The sequence below is a fragment of the Pantherophis guttatus genome, chromosome 1 (genome assembly GCF_059756535.1).
Source record: "Pantherophis guttatus breed Tessera chromosome 1, ASM5975653v1, whole genome shotgun sequence".
Classification (NCBI taxonomy): Eukaryota; Metazoa; Chordata; class Lepidosauria; order Squamata; family Colubridae; genus Pantherophis; species Pantherophis guttatus.
In genome coordinates this window covers 272,858,177-272,879,557 of record NC_142063.1, presented here as the reverse complement: position 1 = coordinate 272,879,557, position 21,381 = coordinate 272,858,177, and the positions used below count along the sequence as shown (strand labels likewise).

Here is a 21,381-nt window from a genome sequence, read left to right as displayed (position 1 = left end):
AATTCATGAAAACCTACAGTAATCCATTGTTGGAGCCACCAACTAAAGTGGCAAAAAAGTATATTCAAGTGTTATCTTCTCTAGAACTCTTTATCAGTCAAAATACTACAGAAACAAGGTGGGGGGGGCAGGGAGCCCAAAATTTAAATTTTCACAACGTTTCCACCACAAGTGCTTGTATGGAAAGGAATCATTTTGTTATTTAATATACTCAACAAGTAGAACCCAGACTGAAACTAAAGCAGCCTTTCCTACTGATAACTTCCTTAACTGCTTGGCTATAATTCATATGAATTACAGGTATTATGGCCTAACAAACATCATATTGGTGGAAAGCAACCTTAAAAACATACTGCAAATCACAACCAATTTCAATTTACTGATAGTAGTTAGGATAATTTTAATTCAAAAAAACAATTTACTTCAAAAGAAAGTTGTCAATTTTTATTAAGTGCACTAAGATGCTCAAGAAAATGGTCAAGGATTAATATAACTATCACAGATAATATATTGCTGAGTATCACTTAAAACCCTTGTGCAAAGCTTATGTGTAAACACTGTATTTCTATGTACATTTAATCATAAGCATAGCCATACATATGATATACTGAAGTTCAGACCACTTAAGTTAGTTTTATTACTTAAGGTGCTTAGAAGCAGGCTAAAGAAGGTTCATACCCTCCATTAAAAAACAAGGATCAGAAAGAAAATTATTTTAAATAAAGGACGCTTATCACAGAACTTTAAAGTGTTTTTTGGAAATATTTTTATTTTGCATTCACCTGTGTTTCAAAGAAAAAAACATGCTAATAATCATTTATAATTTTCATTAAATTAAACGAAATGGTAACAATGTTTTAATATATATAAAAATAGGTTTAAAGTTAAGGCTCATATTTCAGCGGCAATATTCAGAAGTACTTAGCAATCTTGGCCACACAGAACTAAACACGTAAAGCTGCAAAAAAGGTCAACTTGCTAGAAATCCTGAGGGATTCATAATTCAGAACTAACATGTAATATACCTCAAGTTAGGTATTCTATTGCCATTTTGAGAATCTTGTCAATTATGCCCTGTCAACTAAAATAACTTCAGTAGCTAAAAGATAAATTATACTGGAAACTGAGTCAACAAAATAGCAACCTTGCTGAATTTTCTTACTTTCTTCAGCTAAAAAAAAAAAAAAAACTAGATAGTTGCCATAACATCAAACCATGTCTGCCATTCTTCATATGCTTTATGGATTTCTTCCCTTAAGAATGTTTATAAATCAAATGGTGGCGTGTCTGTCGCCTGCAACAGACATCTCTCTGGGACCTAACTACTACCTTAGTTGAACTAGTCAGCAGTATTAAACTCCATTCTTTGCGAGCTTAAAATCTTCCCCTCTCCAGCTTTGTTGGGTTGTTTTATTTTTTCTCTTGAAATAAAAGGCACGATTTGTGAGGGGATATTTCAGAAGATTGATTGTCTTAAAATACAGTCTACAAAGGTCGACAGTCCCACCATTTAAGATTTCTGCTTTCTACTCATGCAACATCCTCTAGGTAATCTGCTTCAACGCTTAACTGAGAAACAGTGAAGTCTTGTGTGAGGTCTTCAAGCTAGGAAGGAAAAAAAAAGGGAGGGAGGTTATTAATCTTAAAATTCAGGCCAATGTATGTTATAACTGTTAACTATATTATTTTCCTTTAAAAAAGGCTGTACCAGAGACTTTAGGAAACATACAGTGGAAAATATATGTCTGTTATTGAAGAAAGGTTCCCGTTCACAATGTGGCATAATCCAACCTTGATTCAAAGTTTCAGATTAGCCTTAACTTTGTTTTGGAATTGGCAGCCAGAAATAAACTAAACTTATGCTCATGCTTATTAGGAGCAGTGGTGGCGCAGTGGTCAGAATGCAGTATTGCAAGTTAACTATGTCCACAGCCTGGTTTCGATCCTGACTGGCTCAAGGTTGACTCAGCCTTCCATCCTCCCAAGGTCAGTAAAATGAGGACCCAGATTGTTGGGGGCAATACGGTGACTCTGTAAACCATAGAGAGGACTGTAAAGTGCTATGGAAAAATAACGGTCTAAGTGCTATTGCTATTCTTCAGGTAAATTTATTGCACTCTGCATATCTTGAATATCTGGCCATCAACCACTTCAAATATATTATTCTAGAATAGGGCTTAACTAACTAAATAATGAAATTATATCACTTGTGGCCAAATTTTTCAGTACAGCATTTTCCTACTTTGTCAATGGAAGAAATAGGAGTAGATTTTGTGTTTGCCTCCCACCTTCCCATCTCTTCTAAAGCAGCAGGTTTTCTTTTTCATGCAATATATTAGAGTATACAGATGATACTCTTGTGGTCATTGTTCTCATTAGCCTTCCCCCATCACTCATTTTGTTATTTGTGAGCTTTATTAAAAGCTCCAATTGTATAGACCACAGCAAAAAACAGTGCATGCATTGTGTTCCCTTTTTCTCTAGCCCTTCCCATCCATGCCAACAGTTATACTAATCAAAGATGAAAAATGTATGGTGGTGTTCACACCTGTTATTACATTTAAGATCATAAATGAGGATTTGCTTTTTGCTTATAAATTGTGGACTGAAAGAAAAAGTAAAATCAGCTAGGATCTTAAACCTGTGCATCATATTAATCTTTGAGTTTCTGATTATTTAGCACTGCTTACACTAATCTGAAAAGCCACACAGAAGCAAACTGTCCATATGCTTTTGTAACAATTAGTATTTGTGCAGTTCCTACTTCATATTTTTGTATAAGCTGGGAACCCGCACAAACAGGTATGGGAGTTGTTCACTTATCTTGGGGTAATATTCTCAACTCAGTTACAAAAATCTCATCTTCCTTCCCTTTTCTTTACCATGATTGTCTCCAACATTTATTAATATTGTTTTAAAACATATCCCATATTGATATCTGCTGATATTTAATAACCAGCTCAATTGTATTTTATTGGGAACAGTTCTGGATCTATCTATCTATCTATCTATCTATCTATCTATCTATCTATCTATCTAATCTATCAATTTGAGATACTAATTCCTTTACCAGTAATGGTTTATTTTGCTATATACTACATAGATGTACCATCAACCCCAATTAGTGTTAAATTAAAGTAAATCATACTTTTTCACTGGTAATGAAGTCTTCTAATTCCATAGAAATATCATCTATTTCTTCACCAATACTGACTTCACTTTTCTCTGACCGATGACTGGTGCTAACAAAAGAAAAAATTAAAATATGTAAATTAAATGTTTATATTTAATAATATTACATAAATATTATTGCACTGAAATTTGCCTTCAAACAGTACAATATATGATTTACAACATTACAATAAACATGGGGGGGGGAGAGAATATTTACTCCCATCTATTCTTTATTTTGAAACCTCTACAAGAAAAATATGCAATCCAGAGATATAAGTAGCCAGAAGCATTTATTACACAATAACATAAATCCTGATTTCCTTTTGAAATTATTATTTAGTACTTGTGCAATGAAATATATCATAAATGATTTATTCCTAAATAGAATATTGTGCATATAAAATGACACATAGACTACTTTAAACAAAGTTCATAACTTAGAATCAAATCCAATGAGATATTGATTTACAAATAGTTTGCTCCTAAAAACTTATCTAAGCATTTAATTAGATGCAATGTCAATTGACTTTGCAGTTAATGACATATGAATTGCCAGATATCAAAGAATTGATAAAATCAGCCAAACGTATAATTTTACAAAACGTTTAAAATATTAGGTATAAAATATATGGCATCTACAAATTTTCCAGCAGCACTTTTTAAAGTGCAAAGCCCCTTTAGAGTGAATTGAATAGTGCTACTGCAGAAAACAATTATAACAATGAAGAGATTTAGGTGAGCATTGTGTTTTCCTGAAAAAGATGGTCTCTATTTTGTATTCTTGTGCATAGCATAGCCAAATAAGAGCTCAGATTTCTAAAAGTAAGCTTTTCCTCCAGCTGCTTCTCTTAATTAGCTGTTTCCCCATTCAGTTTAGCTCAAGTGTTATCTCTCTCCTTTGGCAGTACTCAATCAGGGCAGGCCTAAAAAGACCAGATAGGTAAGAGGTTCTGTTTCATATAACATTTTTGATAAGTACTACGCAGGAAAATATAAACAATGTAAGCTTAATTAGAAATATGTGAAATTGCAAATGTAGCATCTCTACTATAGAGTACAAGCTGGGAAAGCCCTCCTAGGCCTAGGCAGTGACTTCAATATAGACCAATCCTTGAATGATGCTATGCATTTATAGCTGTCTTCCTGAAAATTAATAACCTAGGAATTTTAATATTTTTCCTCTTACCTGTTGAAATCATCAATATATTCATCTTCCTCTCCTGTTTGTAAACAATTAAATGAAGAATTAGAAGACTTGAAATTGAACCTTTCACTATATAGGTACATTTGACATCAACATCAATAGTTGGTGCAATCTGAAGACATGGCTCTTTGCCCCGGCTTTGGGTGAGGAACACCCCTTTCTACTTTTTCCTTGCTCCTCTGCAGGATTTTTTTTCTACCATCTTTGTTCTTTTTTTGTGCTGCTGTAGTTTGTATTGTTCTGTTTTCAAATGTTTTTAACAATTGTAAACCACCCATAGTCACTGAGTCAGGTAGCATGTAAATGTAAGATTTTGATATATGTTATTATAAAACAAAAAGCAGGTATTTTTTGAGGAAAAAAAATAAAGTTGAGAATAACACATGCTTAATGTATGCCACTTACAGGTAATCCTTGATTTATAACCAGTTGCTTAGCAACCATTCAAAGTTCCAATGGACTCCCAGAAGGTAATTATGACCCAATTCTAAAGTTCCAATGGCTGCCCCCAACAGTCATGTGATTGCATTGGCCTGCATTTACAACCATTTGCAGTATCCCACATGACTATACTTTATGACATTTTTGCCAAAAACTTGAATTTACTTCTGGTATTTGACAAAAATGCTCCATAAAAAATAATAGGTTTGCTTAACAACTGCAGCATTCCCTTAACAACTGCAAATTAACTTAACAGCTATGGTAATTTGCTTAATAACCACCTCAAAAAAGGTAATAAAATCAAGTCAGTCACATGATGACCCATTTTATGAACATAATTCTTTAACAACCATAATAAGCAGGCTCCATTACAGTTATAAGTCGAGACTACCTATAAGGGAAAAAACATTCTGCAACTACATATACAAATTTTAACTGTGCTTCTGCAGATAAGCTACTTGCCCAGCTCAAGTGATCCGAGTTTAGAATTCACCATCTTTACATCTTTCAAAACTGAATTTGCATCTGTAAAATAAAAATTAGATTAAAATGGTGCTTGCACTTTACATAAAACCTGTTAATCAACGTAAGAGTTTGAAAACATTATTAATATGAAATCCTATTTTAGGTTAATACATTACTATTATGACTAGTAATGGGTGTACAAATCTCTTTTACTTTCCTTTTCTCTCCATTTGTAAAAATCTATTCCAGAAGGGGTTTGTGAATCTTTTAAAACAATGGGAATTGTCCAAATTGGACACAGTGATCTTTGCTTGCTCTTTATCACCTGCACTGCTTGGGTGCAGAGAGCTGTAGTGGTTGAAAAGGAGACTCCACAAGAGGACTTTTCAAACATTTCAGGCTGCAGAACCTGTTAAATCTAAAGCGCTAATGACAGAGCTGCATTTGAGTGAACTTTTTTTCCTCTTAAGTTTCTCATAGAATCCCATCACGTTCTCATGGAACCCTAAGGTTCTGCAGAATGCAATCTGAAAAACCTGGCCTAGAAAAGGGACATTGTATGTGTACAAAGACACATGAAAAAGAGTTTATATGTGAATGGAGAGAACATGAATGGAAATAGTAGAATTAGCACCAGGGAAACAGAAAGGAAATTATATTGGATCAACTTTCACCCAGTGGGATGTCTCTTTCGACTGGTGGCACGAGGCCTCAAACCTGCTTGCTTAGGACTAATGAGTTCAAACTATCCATTCCTGCTTTTGGAAGGGAAGTATGCAGTGGGAATGTGAAAGAAGGAGGAATCCTAACGCATAATTCAAAATCCACTCTTGTATCTTTGGGTACATCTAAAGGACAAATAGTACATTTTTGCTATCCCATTTTTAACACTTAACCTAGCTTTTGGAGGAAAGCTACTTCAGTTCAGCAGTGAAACAATATGTCTTGTTGCCAGCTATCAGATCTATCACAGGTCATGTGTATCCCATTCTCTCACTTTTCTTATAAAATAGGAATGACAAATGGATTAGACGTCTGATCATGTAACACAAGCTAACCATGAAATTTAGGATGTGGGAGTGGCAATTCCCATTACATTGTGTTTATGTACAGCCAAGATATCTATGTAAATACTTACTTTCAGACTCCTTTAATGGAGGTACTCCACTCAAAGAATTCAGACCACTCTTTATGGGTAATGAATCAGAAAGAGATGCAACATTTGCTGCTTTGTTGTAATTATTTTTCCTTTAATAAAAAGGGTTGGGAAATGCAGTCATCTTCCAACTACTTTACCATTCACTTATTAATAAAATATGACAACTAGCAAAATGAATAATGACTTTTGTTACAAAGTGAGGAATGCAAAGTTCTGTACTGATTTCTTACATAATCTCAGACTTCTGCTGCTTTCACTTATAGGAAAATTCTTTAAAACATTTATGTTACAAAATTATTGATCACCAACATCAATAGTTTTATGAAAAAAGAGATTACATTCTAATATAACCTGTATACAACTAAGGTAGAATTCTGGATTTAGTTAAAAAATTTCTTAACACAGAAGTCAATTCTGAGGGAACATAGTTTATAGACAGATTAATTCTATGAATTTGTAAGAATAGTTTTCATTAACAGCCTTTTGACAGTCTTAACAGTAAGGACTGATCATAAGTTGCTTTTTTCAGTACCGTCATAACTTTGTACAGTCACTAAAGAAATCGTCCTAAATCAAGGATAACCTGTATAACATATTCTGAAGATGTCTTGCAAGTACAGAGGTTATTACAGGATGATCAAATGTATTTCCATATACAATGTAAATATTTCCAAGTCAAAAGATTCTACTGCCAATAGAAGATATATTTTAAAAATGTGTTCAGTACTTTATTCAAACTAGAAAGGTTTTAGCAGTATAACCTATAGATTGGAGATTTTAAGAAAAGTTTTTGCAGTGCAAAATAGGCAGTAGAAAAAGCTACTCATCATTTGTTTTGTGGAAAAGAAAAGCTTCTAAAAAGCCTATCCTTTATTTACTATAAAAGTAAATTCAGCATCTTTTAAGTAAAAATATTCTAATAAATACATTAGATCGGTATATTTAACTTACCAACTATATGACTGTTCTGGTTTTGGTAATGGATCATCAAAGAAAGAATCACCCTCTGCATCCTCTTCTGTTGCTAGATATTTTTTTTCTTTGGTATCTATTTCTTTGTTTGGTTCAGAAATTACTTTTATTTCATTTGGTAAGAAGTGAATGCTGCCTTTGCTCTTTGCTTCTCCAGACAAGATGCTTGTATCACTATGACTGGTTTCAATAACCTTAAAGAAATTACACAGTCTCTTAAATAATGCCACATAATCCGTTTCCTTTGAATTGTTTACAATTTTTAAGAGTCTTAAAAATAGTTTTCTGTTTATTGCTATTAAGGTATCCAATACTCCCAAAATAGATATAAAAACAACAATTTGTAATACTAAACAAATTGACATGTAAAATAAAAAACCAAATTAGTAATAACAGAATAAAAAGTAGAAGAGATTAAGCATTCTTTCCCACTCCCTTGTTAATTTTTTCCCCACTATGATACTTCAATGGTAAACATGATGTTGTAAAATGTACAATTCTGCTTTGAATATTGGAGTGTCTCAGTACTGGTGAATAAAAAAAACTATTTCTAGGTAAAGCAAAAAACCAACCACTCAGCACCAGTTTCTATATATTTACTTCATAAATAACCTTAAAAAGATCTAAACTTCAAAAAAAAAATTACCCATGGTCTTACTTTTTCTTTGCAAAGGGTATTAGAAATTAGAAAAAAAATTGCTTGAATATATTCCCTATTTTTTGCTCAAGAATACCAGAGATGTAAAATTATTACTTGACTATAGTCAGGCATAGCAGCGCTAAACACCATGTTCAATTATTTCTACAAGTTATCACATCTTCATAGTTAAATTACCAAATTCAGCATCTTAAATATGTTGCAGCATCTTAAATTTGCTGCAAAGAAAAAAGGAGGAAAATACTTGGTATTAACTACCAAGATTTGTGTGAGTGTGAGGTGATTATAATATGTAAAATGTAAATAAATAATAAGTTAAAAATAAAATCCATAATCATATACCTGCTAAATATATCATCCCCCCCAACATATAGAGGTATAAATAGAATATTTTTTTTATTATATTAAAAACCACAATAGAAAAAGCTAAGAGATTTCTCCTTCAAATTGCAAGCTCAATGCTAAAATGTATTTATTCTATATAATGTGAATGGAGTATAAAAATGAAAAAAACATTATTATTAAAATATTCTATCATATTAAATGTTGCATATCCACCATAACTGAGATTCTTCAACTACCGGTAGCCCTTGACTTTTAACCACAATTGGAACTGGAATTTTAATTGCTAGGCAAGGGGGTTGTTAAATGAATAACCAATTTTTAGACTTTTGCTGGGGTTGTTAAGCGAATCACCGTGGTCATTAAGTGAATCACATGGTTGTTTGGTGAATCAGGCTACCAGCTTGTCGGAAGCCAACTGGGAAGGTCACCAATGGCAATCATGTGACCCCAGAACTTTGCAAGTGTCATAAATCTATATCAGTTGCCAAGTGTCCAAAGTTTGAATATGTGGCTGTGGGTAAGCTGCAATGGTCGTAAGTGAGAGGACCAACTATAAGTCACTTTTTTCAGTGGCGGTATAACTTCAAATAGCCACTAAACAAATGATCCTAAGTCAAGGACTTTTACTTGTTGTGAAAAATGGTCAATGAAAATATTGAGGTACATAACCTGTTTCCCTGAAAATAAGACCCTGTCTTATATATTTTTTCCACCAAAAAAGGCACCAGGTCTTATTTTTCAGGGTGGATGTCGTCCACTGACTCACCTCACTTGCATGCATCGCCCCGTTTCTTTTTCGCTGTTAGAGGCCTTTCTTCTGCGGCCAACAAGGCTTTCCTGAAGGTCTCTGCAGCTGATAACAGAGCTCTGGATCGATCCGGAGCTCTGTTATCGGCTACAGAGGCCTTCAGGAAAACCTTGCCGGCTGCAGAAGAAATGGGCCGGCAAGGCAGGTGTCGGGGTGTGCGAAGCCTGGCTGCAACTGTCTGAAGATAAGTAGTAGGGCAGCTCTACCACCACCCCATCCCCCCAGCTTAATTTTTACCCGTGCACCCTGGAGTGGTTAGGGTCTTAATTAAGGCTTATTTGGGGGTAGGGTTTATATTGGGCACACATGTAAAAATCAAGCTAGGACATACTATCGGGGTAGATTGTATTTTCAGGGAAACACGGTAGTTGGATGGATGTTTCAGCTCCAACCAGTCACCCTGACTCTACTCCAAATTAAGGGATTATAGGATCATAATAGGGAGTAAAAATGGAGTTTTAACATCTGAGACATTTAACATTCAAGAACAGCATGAAATTCAGTTAACCATCTGTGTTCATTTCTTCAGCTTATTACATTTTATTAAATGCAAGGGATTGATTGGATAAATAAGAAAGTAAGTTTTGTTTTACAGTCTTAAGGAGATGGTATTATAAGTATTTTTGATTAAATGTCTTTTGGGAAGAAGCAATTATTAGAACAGGTTAATTGCTAACATTCTCTTCCTGAGCTTCAGTGAGTAGCAGGGTGGATTTGATTTAAATCACTAGTAAAAAGGCTTGATTTAAATCAACTTGATTTAAATCATAATTTTTAAAGAGCAACTGTCATCTCTACTACTCCTTTGACCCACTGTTGACTCACCGATAGTCCCAGTGTTGCAGAATATACAGCCTCATGCTACATAACTAAGCTCCATTTCATGCTGAATAAATTAAATTATTTCTGTATCTTAAATAGAAAACTATCTTACGATAGATTTTTACCCCAAAAGTTTTTTATTAAAATAAATTTGATAAAAATCAAAAAAATCCGATAAAAATCAAAAAAATCTGATTTTTTTGATTTTTTTTAAAAAAATCATTGATTTTTATCCACCCTGGTGAGTAGCCTAACCAACTCCACTCACTGTAAGAAAAAGTTCGTATTACAGGTTAATTCCTTCAAGAGATAAACCTGGTTTTGATACTACATTCGACCTTTGTTTTGGTAAAATCAAGTAATATTTAACCTTACTTTCCAAGGGTGATGAACTAAGAACGAAACAATCCTGATACACAATCCCTGATAGCTACTACCTGCAAAAATATCTGCAAGCTACATTTTGCAAATTGGGCATTTGAGCAGTTTTTGAAACATCAGAGAAGGATACAGTACAATTACAAAAACACAGCAGAAGAAAAACAACCCAAATTGCACACCAGATTTTTCTGGGTGAGAGTTATCCCATCCAGAGTCAGAGATAGCAACTCTCCTGACCCTGGGGAGCCAAAAACCCACAGTCAATCCATTTTGCTAGAATTGAGACACAGTTAGTTTTCCCCATTCAGGCTCTTACAGCCTCTGGGCACAGAGCCAGCAACTGAACAGCATCACTTCTCCAGCATGGATTAAAGATGTGTAACTGGGTACAATCAGTGTACTGAAGATCTTTCCTAGCAGCTTTGATGTTAAACGTCAAGGGACAGAGCCCTGAGCTCTGCATGGTAACCTAGGGGTGCCTATCACTTCCCACACCACAACTGACTAGTACAAGCCACAGAGAAAGGAGAACCACCACAAAATAGTGCCTCCCAATTTGCGGAGCCAGTCCAAAAAGTTACCATGGTCAGTGATATCAGAAGCTGCCAAGAGACTCAGGACAGACACACAACCTCTATCCCAAGCTTTCCAATGGTTACTGACAAGTACAACCAATGCTGTCCCACTACTATAGCCCATTTTGAATCCTGACTGAAAAGGCTCTCTACCTAATCTGCTTCACCCAAGACCCTCCGCAACACGGAGCTTTCCTATCTTATTTCTAGGCTAACCTGCAAACAAGATTGGGGAAGTACTTCAAGCTTTTCCAGGTTCCTCTGCATTTGTTCATAGTAAATGTCATACATGAATTAGTTTACAAAAATCAAGAACTGATAGTATCCATGAACAATAACAATTAAATTATATAAATATAGGTGTAGGTTAAGGATTCAGTTGTCAAATATGACACAAAGCATCAGCATGTAGAAACACTTAACTTATTAAGTTATTAGGGAGCCAGACAAATGGGCACTTCATAAGTATTTATCAACCTAATTTAATTATACAAATTTCATTAAATGTTCATATAATTTTGAATACTGTGTGTTTCAAAGTACATGTTACACCTGTATATATGTGGAATTAGTTTACCAAAATGCAATTGAGCCAGTTGCATTTACTTTTTAGTGCAAGCTGCTCTTTTATTCAAATTAGAAACAGAGGCACTTGCCAGGTTCTTCTGCTCATGCATTTTACCTGCTCAGTTGTGTTCAAGCACCTTTTCTGTTTACGATGTCCTGTATACCTTGGTATCTGAACATAAGAATAAGATAATGGCATAAAAATGAAAATAAATTGTATGTGGGGTATATCATGTAAAACTAAATACTAGTATAACAAAATTATGTTGTGATTTTGTGGAATAGCACATGAACTGTAAATGAACACCGCCATTTGCAATTCTCTTTCACTTGGAAAAACTACTAATCGACTTCTTCAGTTGCACAGTTTATCAGATATGGAATGAATCATACATTCTGCTTGGGCTGGTGATAGTCTCTTACCTAGTCAAATTTCTAATTTATTTTACTGCCCAGAGCACTTCAGTATTTCTATTAGACAGTGTCATGCTTATCTAGGATGTCCTTCTGTAAGCAAAAATTAAATTAAATCCAATATTGCTAAAAGATAATTAACCATTCTCCATTTCTTTTTACATTTCATTTCATTATGGTATGCTGCTCACTTTACATGGGATGGATGGCCATATAAATGATTAATAAAATAAAATAAAATAAATTCATTATGCAAATTGGATCTTACTTTTAATTAAATATTAAAAAACATACTGATGATTTATCTTCTCTATAAAGTAGAAGTGTTACTCTGTGATCTCTACTCTTTTATTATCCCAAACCTTTATAATATTTATAATATTTCATTTCTGGCAAAACACTGTAATACTAGTTTAAGAGGGTTTTAAGTATATGATTATTTTTTCGTTTTGTTTTGTTTTGCTAGGGCTTTTTTAACTGTTTAAAATGTTGTCTTGGGTCCACCACTTTTTTATCTGACTTTACTTTCTATCCTGACTGCACCCCTTTTTGAATAGAATTTTCAATGTGCAACTCTATTATAGACTGCAGCCTTGAGGAGGAGAAAGGTTTCAACTCTGAAATAGAGAATATGTTTATTTTTCTGCCACAAAAAACATACTGCTTCATGTTGCAGTATATTAAATGTCTTTGATTATATAGCTTCTATTACTATTTATGAAATTATCCTTAACATTAACATAACGTAGAGAACTTGAGCTGAAAATTCAGACAGAACATCCAGGCTAATCAAACATTACAGCCATGCTAGGCAATACAAGTATTGCTATATAACTCTCCAATCAATGGAACAGACTTCTGCATTATTAAAATATTTCCCATTAAAATTTATAGGCCTTCTTGAAAACTGAAACAAGCAGCTGATAAAAAAAAATCCGGCTGAATTTCATGATGCAATTTTATAGCGTATAGTGCCATCTTGCTTTCTTCTCTGCAACATCTAGCTGACTGGAAAATGGAAACAGATACTATCATTTTTAACTGATTCTGATTGCTCAAGGCTTCTTTGCAGAAAATACGTTCTTCATGTAGACTGAAGGAATAAAAAAACGACTCCCAGGAATTTCTCTTCCCTTTCCGCATTACAGAAAAGTGCTTAAAAACATGAGTTAAGCCTGGAAAATGAGGAAAATATAAAAAAGAAACTCAAATTGGCTCTATCTTAAGTACTTGGAATATAAATTGGAGGGAAGGGAATACATGTTCAGGCTCTCCTGGAGTATTAGGTTTTTTTTTCTTTTTTGGCTATTCCATGCTACAGAGTATTGCTGGATTTGCAATTACAGTTTTTGACTTACAATCACAATTGAGCCCAGAATTTGCAGTTATAAGTTGCAGTTCTTGCAGTTGTAACTTGAGTCACCACATGGCCAAACTCACTTTAATGACTATTTTTATGATGATTATAAAGCAAGTTACCATGGTTGTTAAGTGAATCGAGTAAGTACAAATCCAATTTACTCAATGGATGTTTTTGTCCAAAACACTAAAAAAAAGTAGCAAAATGTGATCATATGACTGTAGGATGCTGCAACTGGTTATAAATAACAGCTGGTTGAAAAGTGCCCAAAATGCAATCATATGACTATATGTGGTAATAGGCTGGTGCAGCAGTTGTAACTGCAAGGACAGGTAGTAAACAACATTTTTCAAGTCCATCATAAGTTCAAACGCTCAATAAGTGACTAGTTGTAAGTCAAGGACTACCTGTATACAGCTCAATCATACTTGACATATTAGTGGCAAATTCTGATCTATGGAATTGATTCTAAACAGTCAGTGGGATCTATGTTCTCCATTCCCAAACACTATATTCAGGCTAAAACCTTTCTCTCTTCAGTAGAGATGCGAACTACACTGAAAAGATTCTTTCTGTTTTACATGCAGAAAAAGCTTCTGTGTATCCATCAAACAATGAAAGTTCAGTTATCTGCAAGGAGTTCTCTCTTGTCAAACTTAGTTTCTCTATAGATTCATATTAAGTCCCACAGATAAATAGGCCCTAAACCCGTGATGGCAAATCTATGGCATGCGTGCCTGAAGTGGCAGGCTGAGCCATCTTTCGGGGCATGCGAGCTGTTGCCCAACTCAGCTGCAGCTGCACATGCGCCCCAGCTGATGTTCGGGCCTCCGGTGCTCATGCGCACATTTCAGGGGACCCAGCTGGTCTTTGGAGCTCTCCTGCGCATGCGTGCGTGTTTGCAAATGCGTGCGAGTACTTGCGCACAGCGTGCATAGATGGCGTACATGCCCATGCATGCGAAAACCATGTGCATCGCAGATGATGAAACTGTGTGTGCAGCAGACAGGGAGCTGCACTAAACCTGTGCGCATGCACAGATGGTGCAATTGCACACTCAGTGCACGGGGGAGCCACACGAAAGCCACACACATGAGCAGATGGTGTGGTTGTGTGCGCAGTGCATGAGGGCGCACGCAAAAGCTGTGCACATGCACAGACGGTGCAGTTGCGTGCTCAGCGCATGGAGGAGCTGCACATTAGTGCAGATAGCATACGCAAAGCACGTACCTGTTCGGCACTCGGTGAGTAAAAGGTTCACCACCACTGCCCTAAACCATTTTTATGCATGGAATAAAATCAACAGCTTGAACAGCAACTAAACCTGGTCCTTCAGTACAAGCATGATTTCTGTTATTGTGCACTACTAGTCAGCAACTCAGCTATCATATACTGCACTAACTGAAGCTTTTGGACATCACGGGTTTAGGACCTATCTTCAAGGTACTCTTACATACAGCACATTGGATTAGTCTGATATAACCAAGTTTATATAGCTGTCAACAGCTGGAAATTGAGAAATATTCCTGGTCTGCCTTTTCAGGAGGAATGCAATCCCACATGTAAAATTTGTGACTGTCTATCTCTTGTCTAGATTTTGTTTGAACTTGTTTTCCCTTATACACATCAACCCTGAACATGACAATATTGATTACATCCTTAGAGCCAGATGGTAAACATTAGTAAAACTGTTAGTTATACACCTGTATTTTAGTGTGTGTGTGTGTGTGTGTGTGCATATACATACACACACACCCTTTTTAAAAAAAAACTATTTTCTATATTCTTTTAAACCTATATTTGAATCGACATTAGTTTTTTTCCTTTTTTCTTCAAAATAATAGAGAATGACTTGTTGTCAAGATCTTTTATTCTAGATCATTTCACTTTGCAATTTGAGCAGACACAGTATGAGGACAAGATAAAATCTTGTAGGATACTAAAAGCCAATGTATATATAAAACAGCAGGCTCACAGCACCCACCATCGTATGAATATGGCCTGACCTAGAAAACTACACCACAAAATAATATTCTCAAATTTCAGAAAATACTATCAAAAACCCCAAATACATATAGTCCTTGTTTAGCTAACGAAATTGCAACTGGCAATTCGGTCATTAAGGGAAGTGGTACCTAAGTAGGAAATCACATGATAGAGACAATGCTTTCCTTTTCCACACTTCCCACCCTTTGGTGCTAGCAGCACTGGGATAGCTGGCTAAAAACTGACAAGACTAATCAGTCTGACCCTTTGACCTTTGTTTGCCTTGTAACTCCTTGCCATTTGGAATGGTCCTCTACACTGCGACAATGAACAAGAATGGGATTAATGTTTGTATTTACATTTATTGGAAAAGAAGCAGGCATACAATGTAGATTCATTTGTTTTTGCCAGCACATTGTTTTCAAAGTGTATTCCCCATTATGTGTCTCCTTACAACAAGTCAAGCCCAGGGCAATAAGCAATGAGTACAATGGTGATCATGTTTCTATGAGATGCTGCAAGGGTCACAATTGTGAGCATTGGTCATAAAGTTATTTTTTCAGCACCATTGTAACTTCAGATGGTTGCTGAATAAGGCAGTTAATAAGCAAGGACTGAATATACTGAAGAAAATTAAAAGACAGACTTTCCCTCATATAGATTCTGGTATACATCCTCCACCAAGGCAACCAAAACAAACTCAATCCAATATCCTGGCTAAAAGGCAGACTGCAATGGATTCAGATACCGGTAGTCAGTATCTTCCAAATACTATATATCTGGGCTTGTAACTATTTCTTTTTTAATCACTTTAACTAGAATTGTACACTTGAGAAAGCAACCTGTTCATGATCAAAAGAAAGGCTATTTACGGGACTTCCTGTTTGCTGCTGGCCGCCGCCAGACGTTCCTTTGGGATCGTCAGCTTCCACTGCCTGTCAGAGCCGCCTTCACAACGGAACGGCGGCTCGAAAAAACTCCGTTCCCATGAGGAAACGGAGATAGAGCCGGCAGGGGTGGGTAGAACTCTCTGCAGAGTCCCAAAAGTTTTTCTTTTACTTTTGGGATGGAGCGGATGAGATGCCCCATATCCCCAGCCGCTGCTCCGGGCTTTGGGAGACCTCTGCTAATGCAGAGCCAGGCGTCAAAAGCAAGCCTGCGAATTTGACAGATTACTCAAAGAAAATGTGAGCTGGACCTGTAATACTGAAGCGCAAGTATTTTACTTATCTTTTAAAAATTACTTAAGAGAATAGAGGAAGAGAAAGAGGAAAAAAGTTTCTTTTTAAAATGGCGTCTGCCGCGGCTGGAGAAGAGTTTGAGAGGGAAAGTTCTTCCGTTTTTTATTATTACAATGTAGCGGAATAAATACCACTGGCTACATTTGTAGACAAAACTCCGCTCCTGTTTTTGTTTTTCTCTTTTTTCCCTGGAGGCTTGAGTGTTGCTGGCTGGAAGTCTTTTGTCTTGTTTTTTTTTTTTCTTCTTCTAACAAAGCCTGCTTAGGCGGAAACATGGCACTGAGGCTTGTGAAGTCAGACAAACAAATAGGTGGGGGGGATTCCCCCACTAAGAATTTAAAGGAACAAGTTTTAACTCTTCAGTCCCAGAAACCTGATTTTAATATAATAGAATTTCTCTTAGAGGAGATTGAAAGAAGGGATGAGATTGTGAATCAGCAACTTGAAAAATTTAAGCAGGAAACTAAGGAATTGGTGAAATCCAAGTTTGACTTTTTGCAGCAAAAAATTTTAAAATTGTCAGAATTCATGATTCGGTTGGATACAAATACTAATTTACTAGAGTCAAAAATGGATGAAATTCAAGATAAATTGGACAATAGAATTCAAAAAATTGAAAATGATTTGTTAAATATTCAGGATTATAGTTCAGAAGAAAAATTTAAAATGGATGCTGACCAAAAGTCTGGTAATGTAGAATATCTGGAACAGAGGATTCAAAAAGAGGTTCTAAAGATACAATATAATTTCACAGAATATGCAATAAGACTTAGAGGTTTGCAGGAAAATAACAGAGATGACTTAAGGAAAATATCTTCTGAATTTCTAGCTGGGATTTTAAAGATTCAACCTGAGGAAGTGTTTTGTAGGATTGACAGAGCTTATCGAATAAACTCCTGGACTGCCAAGCAAAGGCAATTGCCTAGAGATGTGGTAATCTATTTTTCAGATAAAGAAATTAGGAATAAAATTGTGCAAAATTCCTTCAATTCTAATTTGCAATTGTATGGAAGAAAGATTTGGATTTACAAGGAACTCCCACCTAAGATACTAATGGAAAGGAAGAAATTTGGCTTTCTGGTGTCTGAGTTAAAAAGGAGAAATATTCAATTCCGGTGGGACGTCCCAGTTGGTATTATATTGAGATATCAAGGAGAAAGATACCAGTTAAATACTGTTGAAAGGGCGGAAGAATTTTATCAAAATAGGTTGAAAATGAATTTAACGTCTTCAGATATAATACAGGATAAGCAGAAGGAGCTGGAACTAAAGATAGAGACTGTACCAGATAAATTGCCTTTGGATTTATCGGATACCCCAGCTGGATTATCTACAAATTTGAGAGAAGTGCCATCTGATTTTAATGTGATGACTTATCAAGGCAAGGACAAGCATGGAAACCAATTAGAGGATATACAAGGGATAAAAAAGAAATGCGAGACACAAAAAATTAGGATGGAGGTCAAACCCACAAAAAGAAAACAAAAAAAGAAATAGGTTGTACAAAAATAGAAATTTCTAACCCAAGCAACAGTGAAGCCAGTGATTTTAAAATATGAATGATTATGTGAAAACATAGAGGAGGCGACATATTGGTCAATATCATCCTGAGGATAGTGGCAGATCTCTGCATTGCCGTAATTTTGGGACATGGAAAGAGCCTCAAATTGATGGTTTTGAATTATCTACTTTGAAACTTCTTTTTGTGTTGATAAATATATTATAATTATCTTGAATTATAAGGCAAGAGAATCACATTGGGACATGCAGAAGATCGGGTTGTTACCCAATACGATGATGGAAATTAATAATCCTGATGAAACCCACAATTATTATTATATGGAATACAATTATAATGTCACTCGGGTGGTTGTTTTTACTTTTATATATATAAGAAGATGTTTACTACTGATGGGGGCAGATATGATTGGAGATCTTGAATAAACTGTTGCATCCGCAAGCTATGTCACCCTATTATGGATGTTGGTTTTAACAATCCAGTGGAAAGACTTCAAGAAGATATTATATGGACTATAAATTTAAAGTTATTGTCTTTTCTTTTTTTATTTAGATATAATGGAATATATATATATATATATTTTTAAGTAGTGTGGGCAGTGAATTAAAGATATCAAGAATTGTTGTGTATGGTAAATTTGTAAGACAGTGGGTGAATAAGCTAGCTACAGACTGATTACTTTAAGAAAAGGGATTTTTAAGTGATACATTTAGGGGAGTGGAGGAAATGGATAGAGTGGAATAAATGTTAAATTAGATTTTATGGGGAGCCCGCTTTGAAATGTTATTAAAGTAGGACTTATTGTATAGTTTTAAAGTGGAAGGTGGTTTTGAATTGTTGCAATAATGCATAGATATAAAACACTATTATGCTAAATTAGAGTTATTTTATAATAGTTATAGTATAATGTGTTTGTTTTTTTTTGTTTTTTTTTTTCTCTTCTTCTTTTCTGAAATGTATGGATAAAGGGGGATTTATAATACTTTTAGTAAGTAAAGGTCAGTATTTTGAGGAGGGAGTAAGTAATCTGTTATGAATTAGGGTTTTTTTTTTGTTACGAAGAAGTCACAGGGGGGGAAGGGTGGGGAGGGGGGGTTAGGGAGGGGGGGGGAGGGGGGGGGGAAAAAGGGGGAAAAATTTGTATTTGAAAACCTTTTCAATAAAAAAAAAAAAAAAAAAAAAAAAAGAAAGGCTATTTACAAAAAAACTTTCCAACCCAATAGAATGATGGAACTAAATTACATAAACAAGGTTGGAATTTGTCTGTCTTGTCTGTGTATCCATACTCTAGCAGTATAGGTCTCTGAAAATAAAACAGAATGGGGCAAAAAATTGGTGGGAAAAACTGTGAAAAGAAAGATCTAGCTTTAAATAGGCCAAATTTGATAGGAGTTGTGGAAAAAGCATTCCAGAAAAAAATTTCTTCCATGCATCCCTATGGAACGAACAGAAAGCTTCAAAAGAATTCCGTCTTCATATTTGCCCTATCTTGGTTTAATAATATCACTGCTTTTTAATGGGCATCACTCCCTCCTAAAGGGAAACATTAATTATCTCTTAATCATATAATTAAGTATCCATAGCCAATTTAATATTTATTCAATATTTATTTTAATGCTATACATTACTGGCATATTTTCCCTTTGAAAATCCTGTACTCCTTGTTTTTTAGTAAACCTACTAAACTTATAACACTATTAATTACTTACTCTGACATCACTATCAAAATCTGCCCCACTAAGTTTCTATGTATAATGCAAAACAGTATGTCCTAAAAAGAACTTCATCTGTCTAATTAAACAGTTTTTGAACATGAGCATTGGAAATTTAAAAAAGGTCATGAATGGTTTAACAAGATAAAAATTAAATAGGAGAGAAATATGAAATACAGGTAGTCTTCGACTTAAAGCCACAATTGAGCCCAAAATTTCTGTTGCTAAATGAGACATTTGTTAAGTGAATTTTGCTCCATTTTACGACCTTTCTTGCCAGAGTTGTTAAGTGAATCACTGCACTTGTTAAATTAATAACACGGCTGCTAAGTGAATCTGGATTCCCCACTGACTTTGCTTGTCAGAAGTTATAAAAGGTGAGAAATATAAGTCAGTTATCTAGCATCTGCATTTTGATCATGTGAGCATGGGGATGTTGCAATGGTTTTAAGTGTGAAAATCTGTCACTTTTTTTCAGTACCATCGTAACTCCAAATAATCACAATATGAACTATTGTAAATCAAGGACTACCTGTAGAGTGAACTTGGATTGTTAAGACAATAAAATTATTGAATAATTCTCCCTAAGATCAATAACATGGTACTTGAGAATCAGAAATAATTCTAAGTTAGGGTATTTTTATTCATGGTTTATTGAACAAGCCATACCAGCTTGGTTCAGATTTAATAGGAAGCTATAACAAGTGCTTTCTACCATCAGTTCTGATATTTGATTGTATAAGAACCCATTCATATGTTTTCTGCTACATTAGTTTGTTTTACTTTAAAATAGCAAGGTGACCTAGAAATATTTTCCAAATCAAACCCTTTAAGCAATTTCTGGCAAAGCTGTTTTTCAACTTCATCCCTAAAAGAAATGTATGGAACCCAAAGCTTTAGGCAGAATAATTTTAACTTTTTAGAAGAATCACCAAAGATAGTTTACGATTAAGCTGGGTGGGTTATTCAAGAGAAGACGGAGCTTCAATTATTACTATGAAAATCTCCATAAACTGCCAGTGATTAGGCCTCAAAACAGATTTCAGCAGTAGGGTAGTTCAAATAATTTAAAAACGAAGATTTGCTAAGCTAGAAAGCCTTGCAAAGCCCTTCTCATCTCTAATTTTGACAACCATAAGTCAGTAATTTTATGAAAACAGTGAAGGATCCACCAACAAATGCTCTGTATGTGCATATATAAAGTTCCATAATTATTTGTATAAAAGCATGTTTCTAGCTTTAATATATGTATATACTCGTGGTATTGCTATTATGTAATATATATTTTCCCATTAGAAAGAATTTGTAGACTAGCATTAGAATCTAGAAATATCACTTTTAAAGATATGCTTTATTTTACTATTCCAGCTTACCTTACTTGGCACTGAAAGTATGCTAGACCTTTCATCTGATGATTTTGGAGGTGAATGTACATTTTCAGGTATTACTGGAGCTACCTAAATAGAAATGTAGAAAATCAGTCAATATAAAATATGATTTTATTAGAATATAATTAAGCAGTAGAGATATAAAGGCCAGTATAGTCTAATGGTTAAGATGTGTGAATAGGACTAAGGA

General features: G+C 34.9%; 1 protein-coding gene across 2 annotated transcripts in view; it reads right to left on the bottom strand.

Annotated features, from left to right (window-relative positions):
• Nucleotides 1-742: 742 nt before the first annotated feature.
• The window catches only part of CEP43 (centrosomal protein 43), a 32,230-nt gene continuing 11,591 nt past the window's right edge, over nucleotides 743-21,381 (bottom strand). The window contains exons 6-13 of one of the 2 annotated variants that reach the window (XM_034428475.3): nucleotides 21,177-21,260; nucleotides 11,687-11,743; nucleotides 7,395-7,609; nucleotides 6,423-6,532; nucleotides 5,282-5,344; nucleotides 4,361-4,394; nucleotides 3,149-3,242; nucleotides 743-1,605 (exon numbers count right to left, since the gene is read on the bottom strand). In XM_034428475.3, the coding sequence (XP_034284366.1) occupies nucleotides 1,531-1,605; nucleotides 3,149-3,242; nucleotides 4,361-4,394; nucleotides 5,282-5,344; nucleotides 6,423-6,532; nucleotides 7,395-7,609; nucleotides 11,687-11,743; nucleotides 21,177-21,260 (732 nt within the window). In that variant the 3' untranslated portion in view covers nucleotides 743-1,530. The remainder of the gene's footprint in view (nucleotides 1,606-3,148; nucleotides 3,243-4,360; nucleotides 4,395-5,281; nucleotides 5,345-6,422; nucleotides 6,533-7,394; nucleotides 7,610-11,686; nucleotides 11,744-21,176; nucleotides 21,261-21,381) is intronic. The other variant, XM_034428476.3, reaches the window with a different exon arrangement.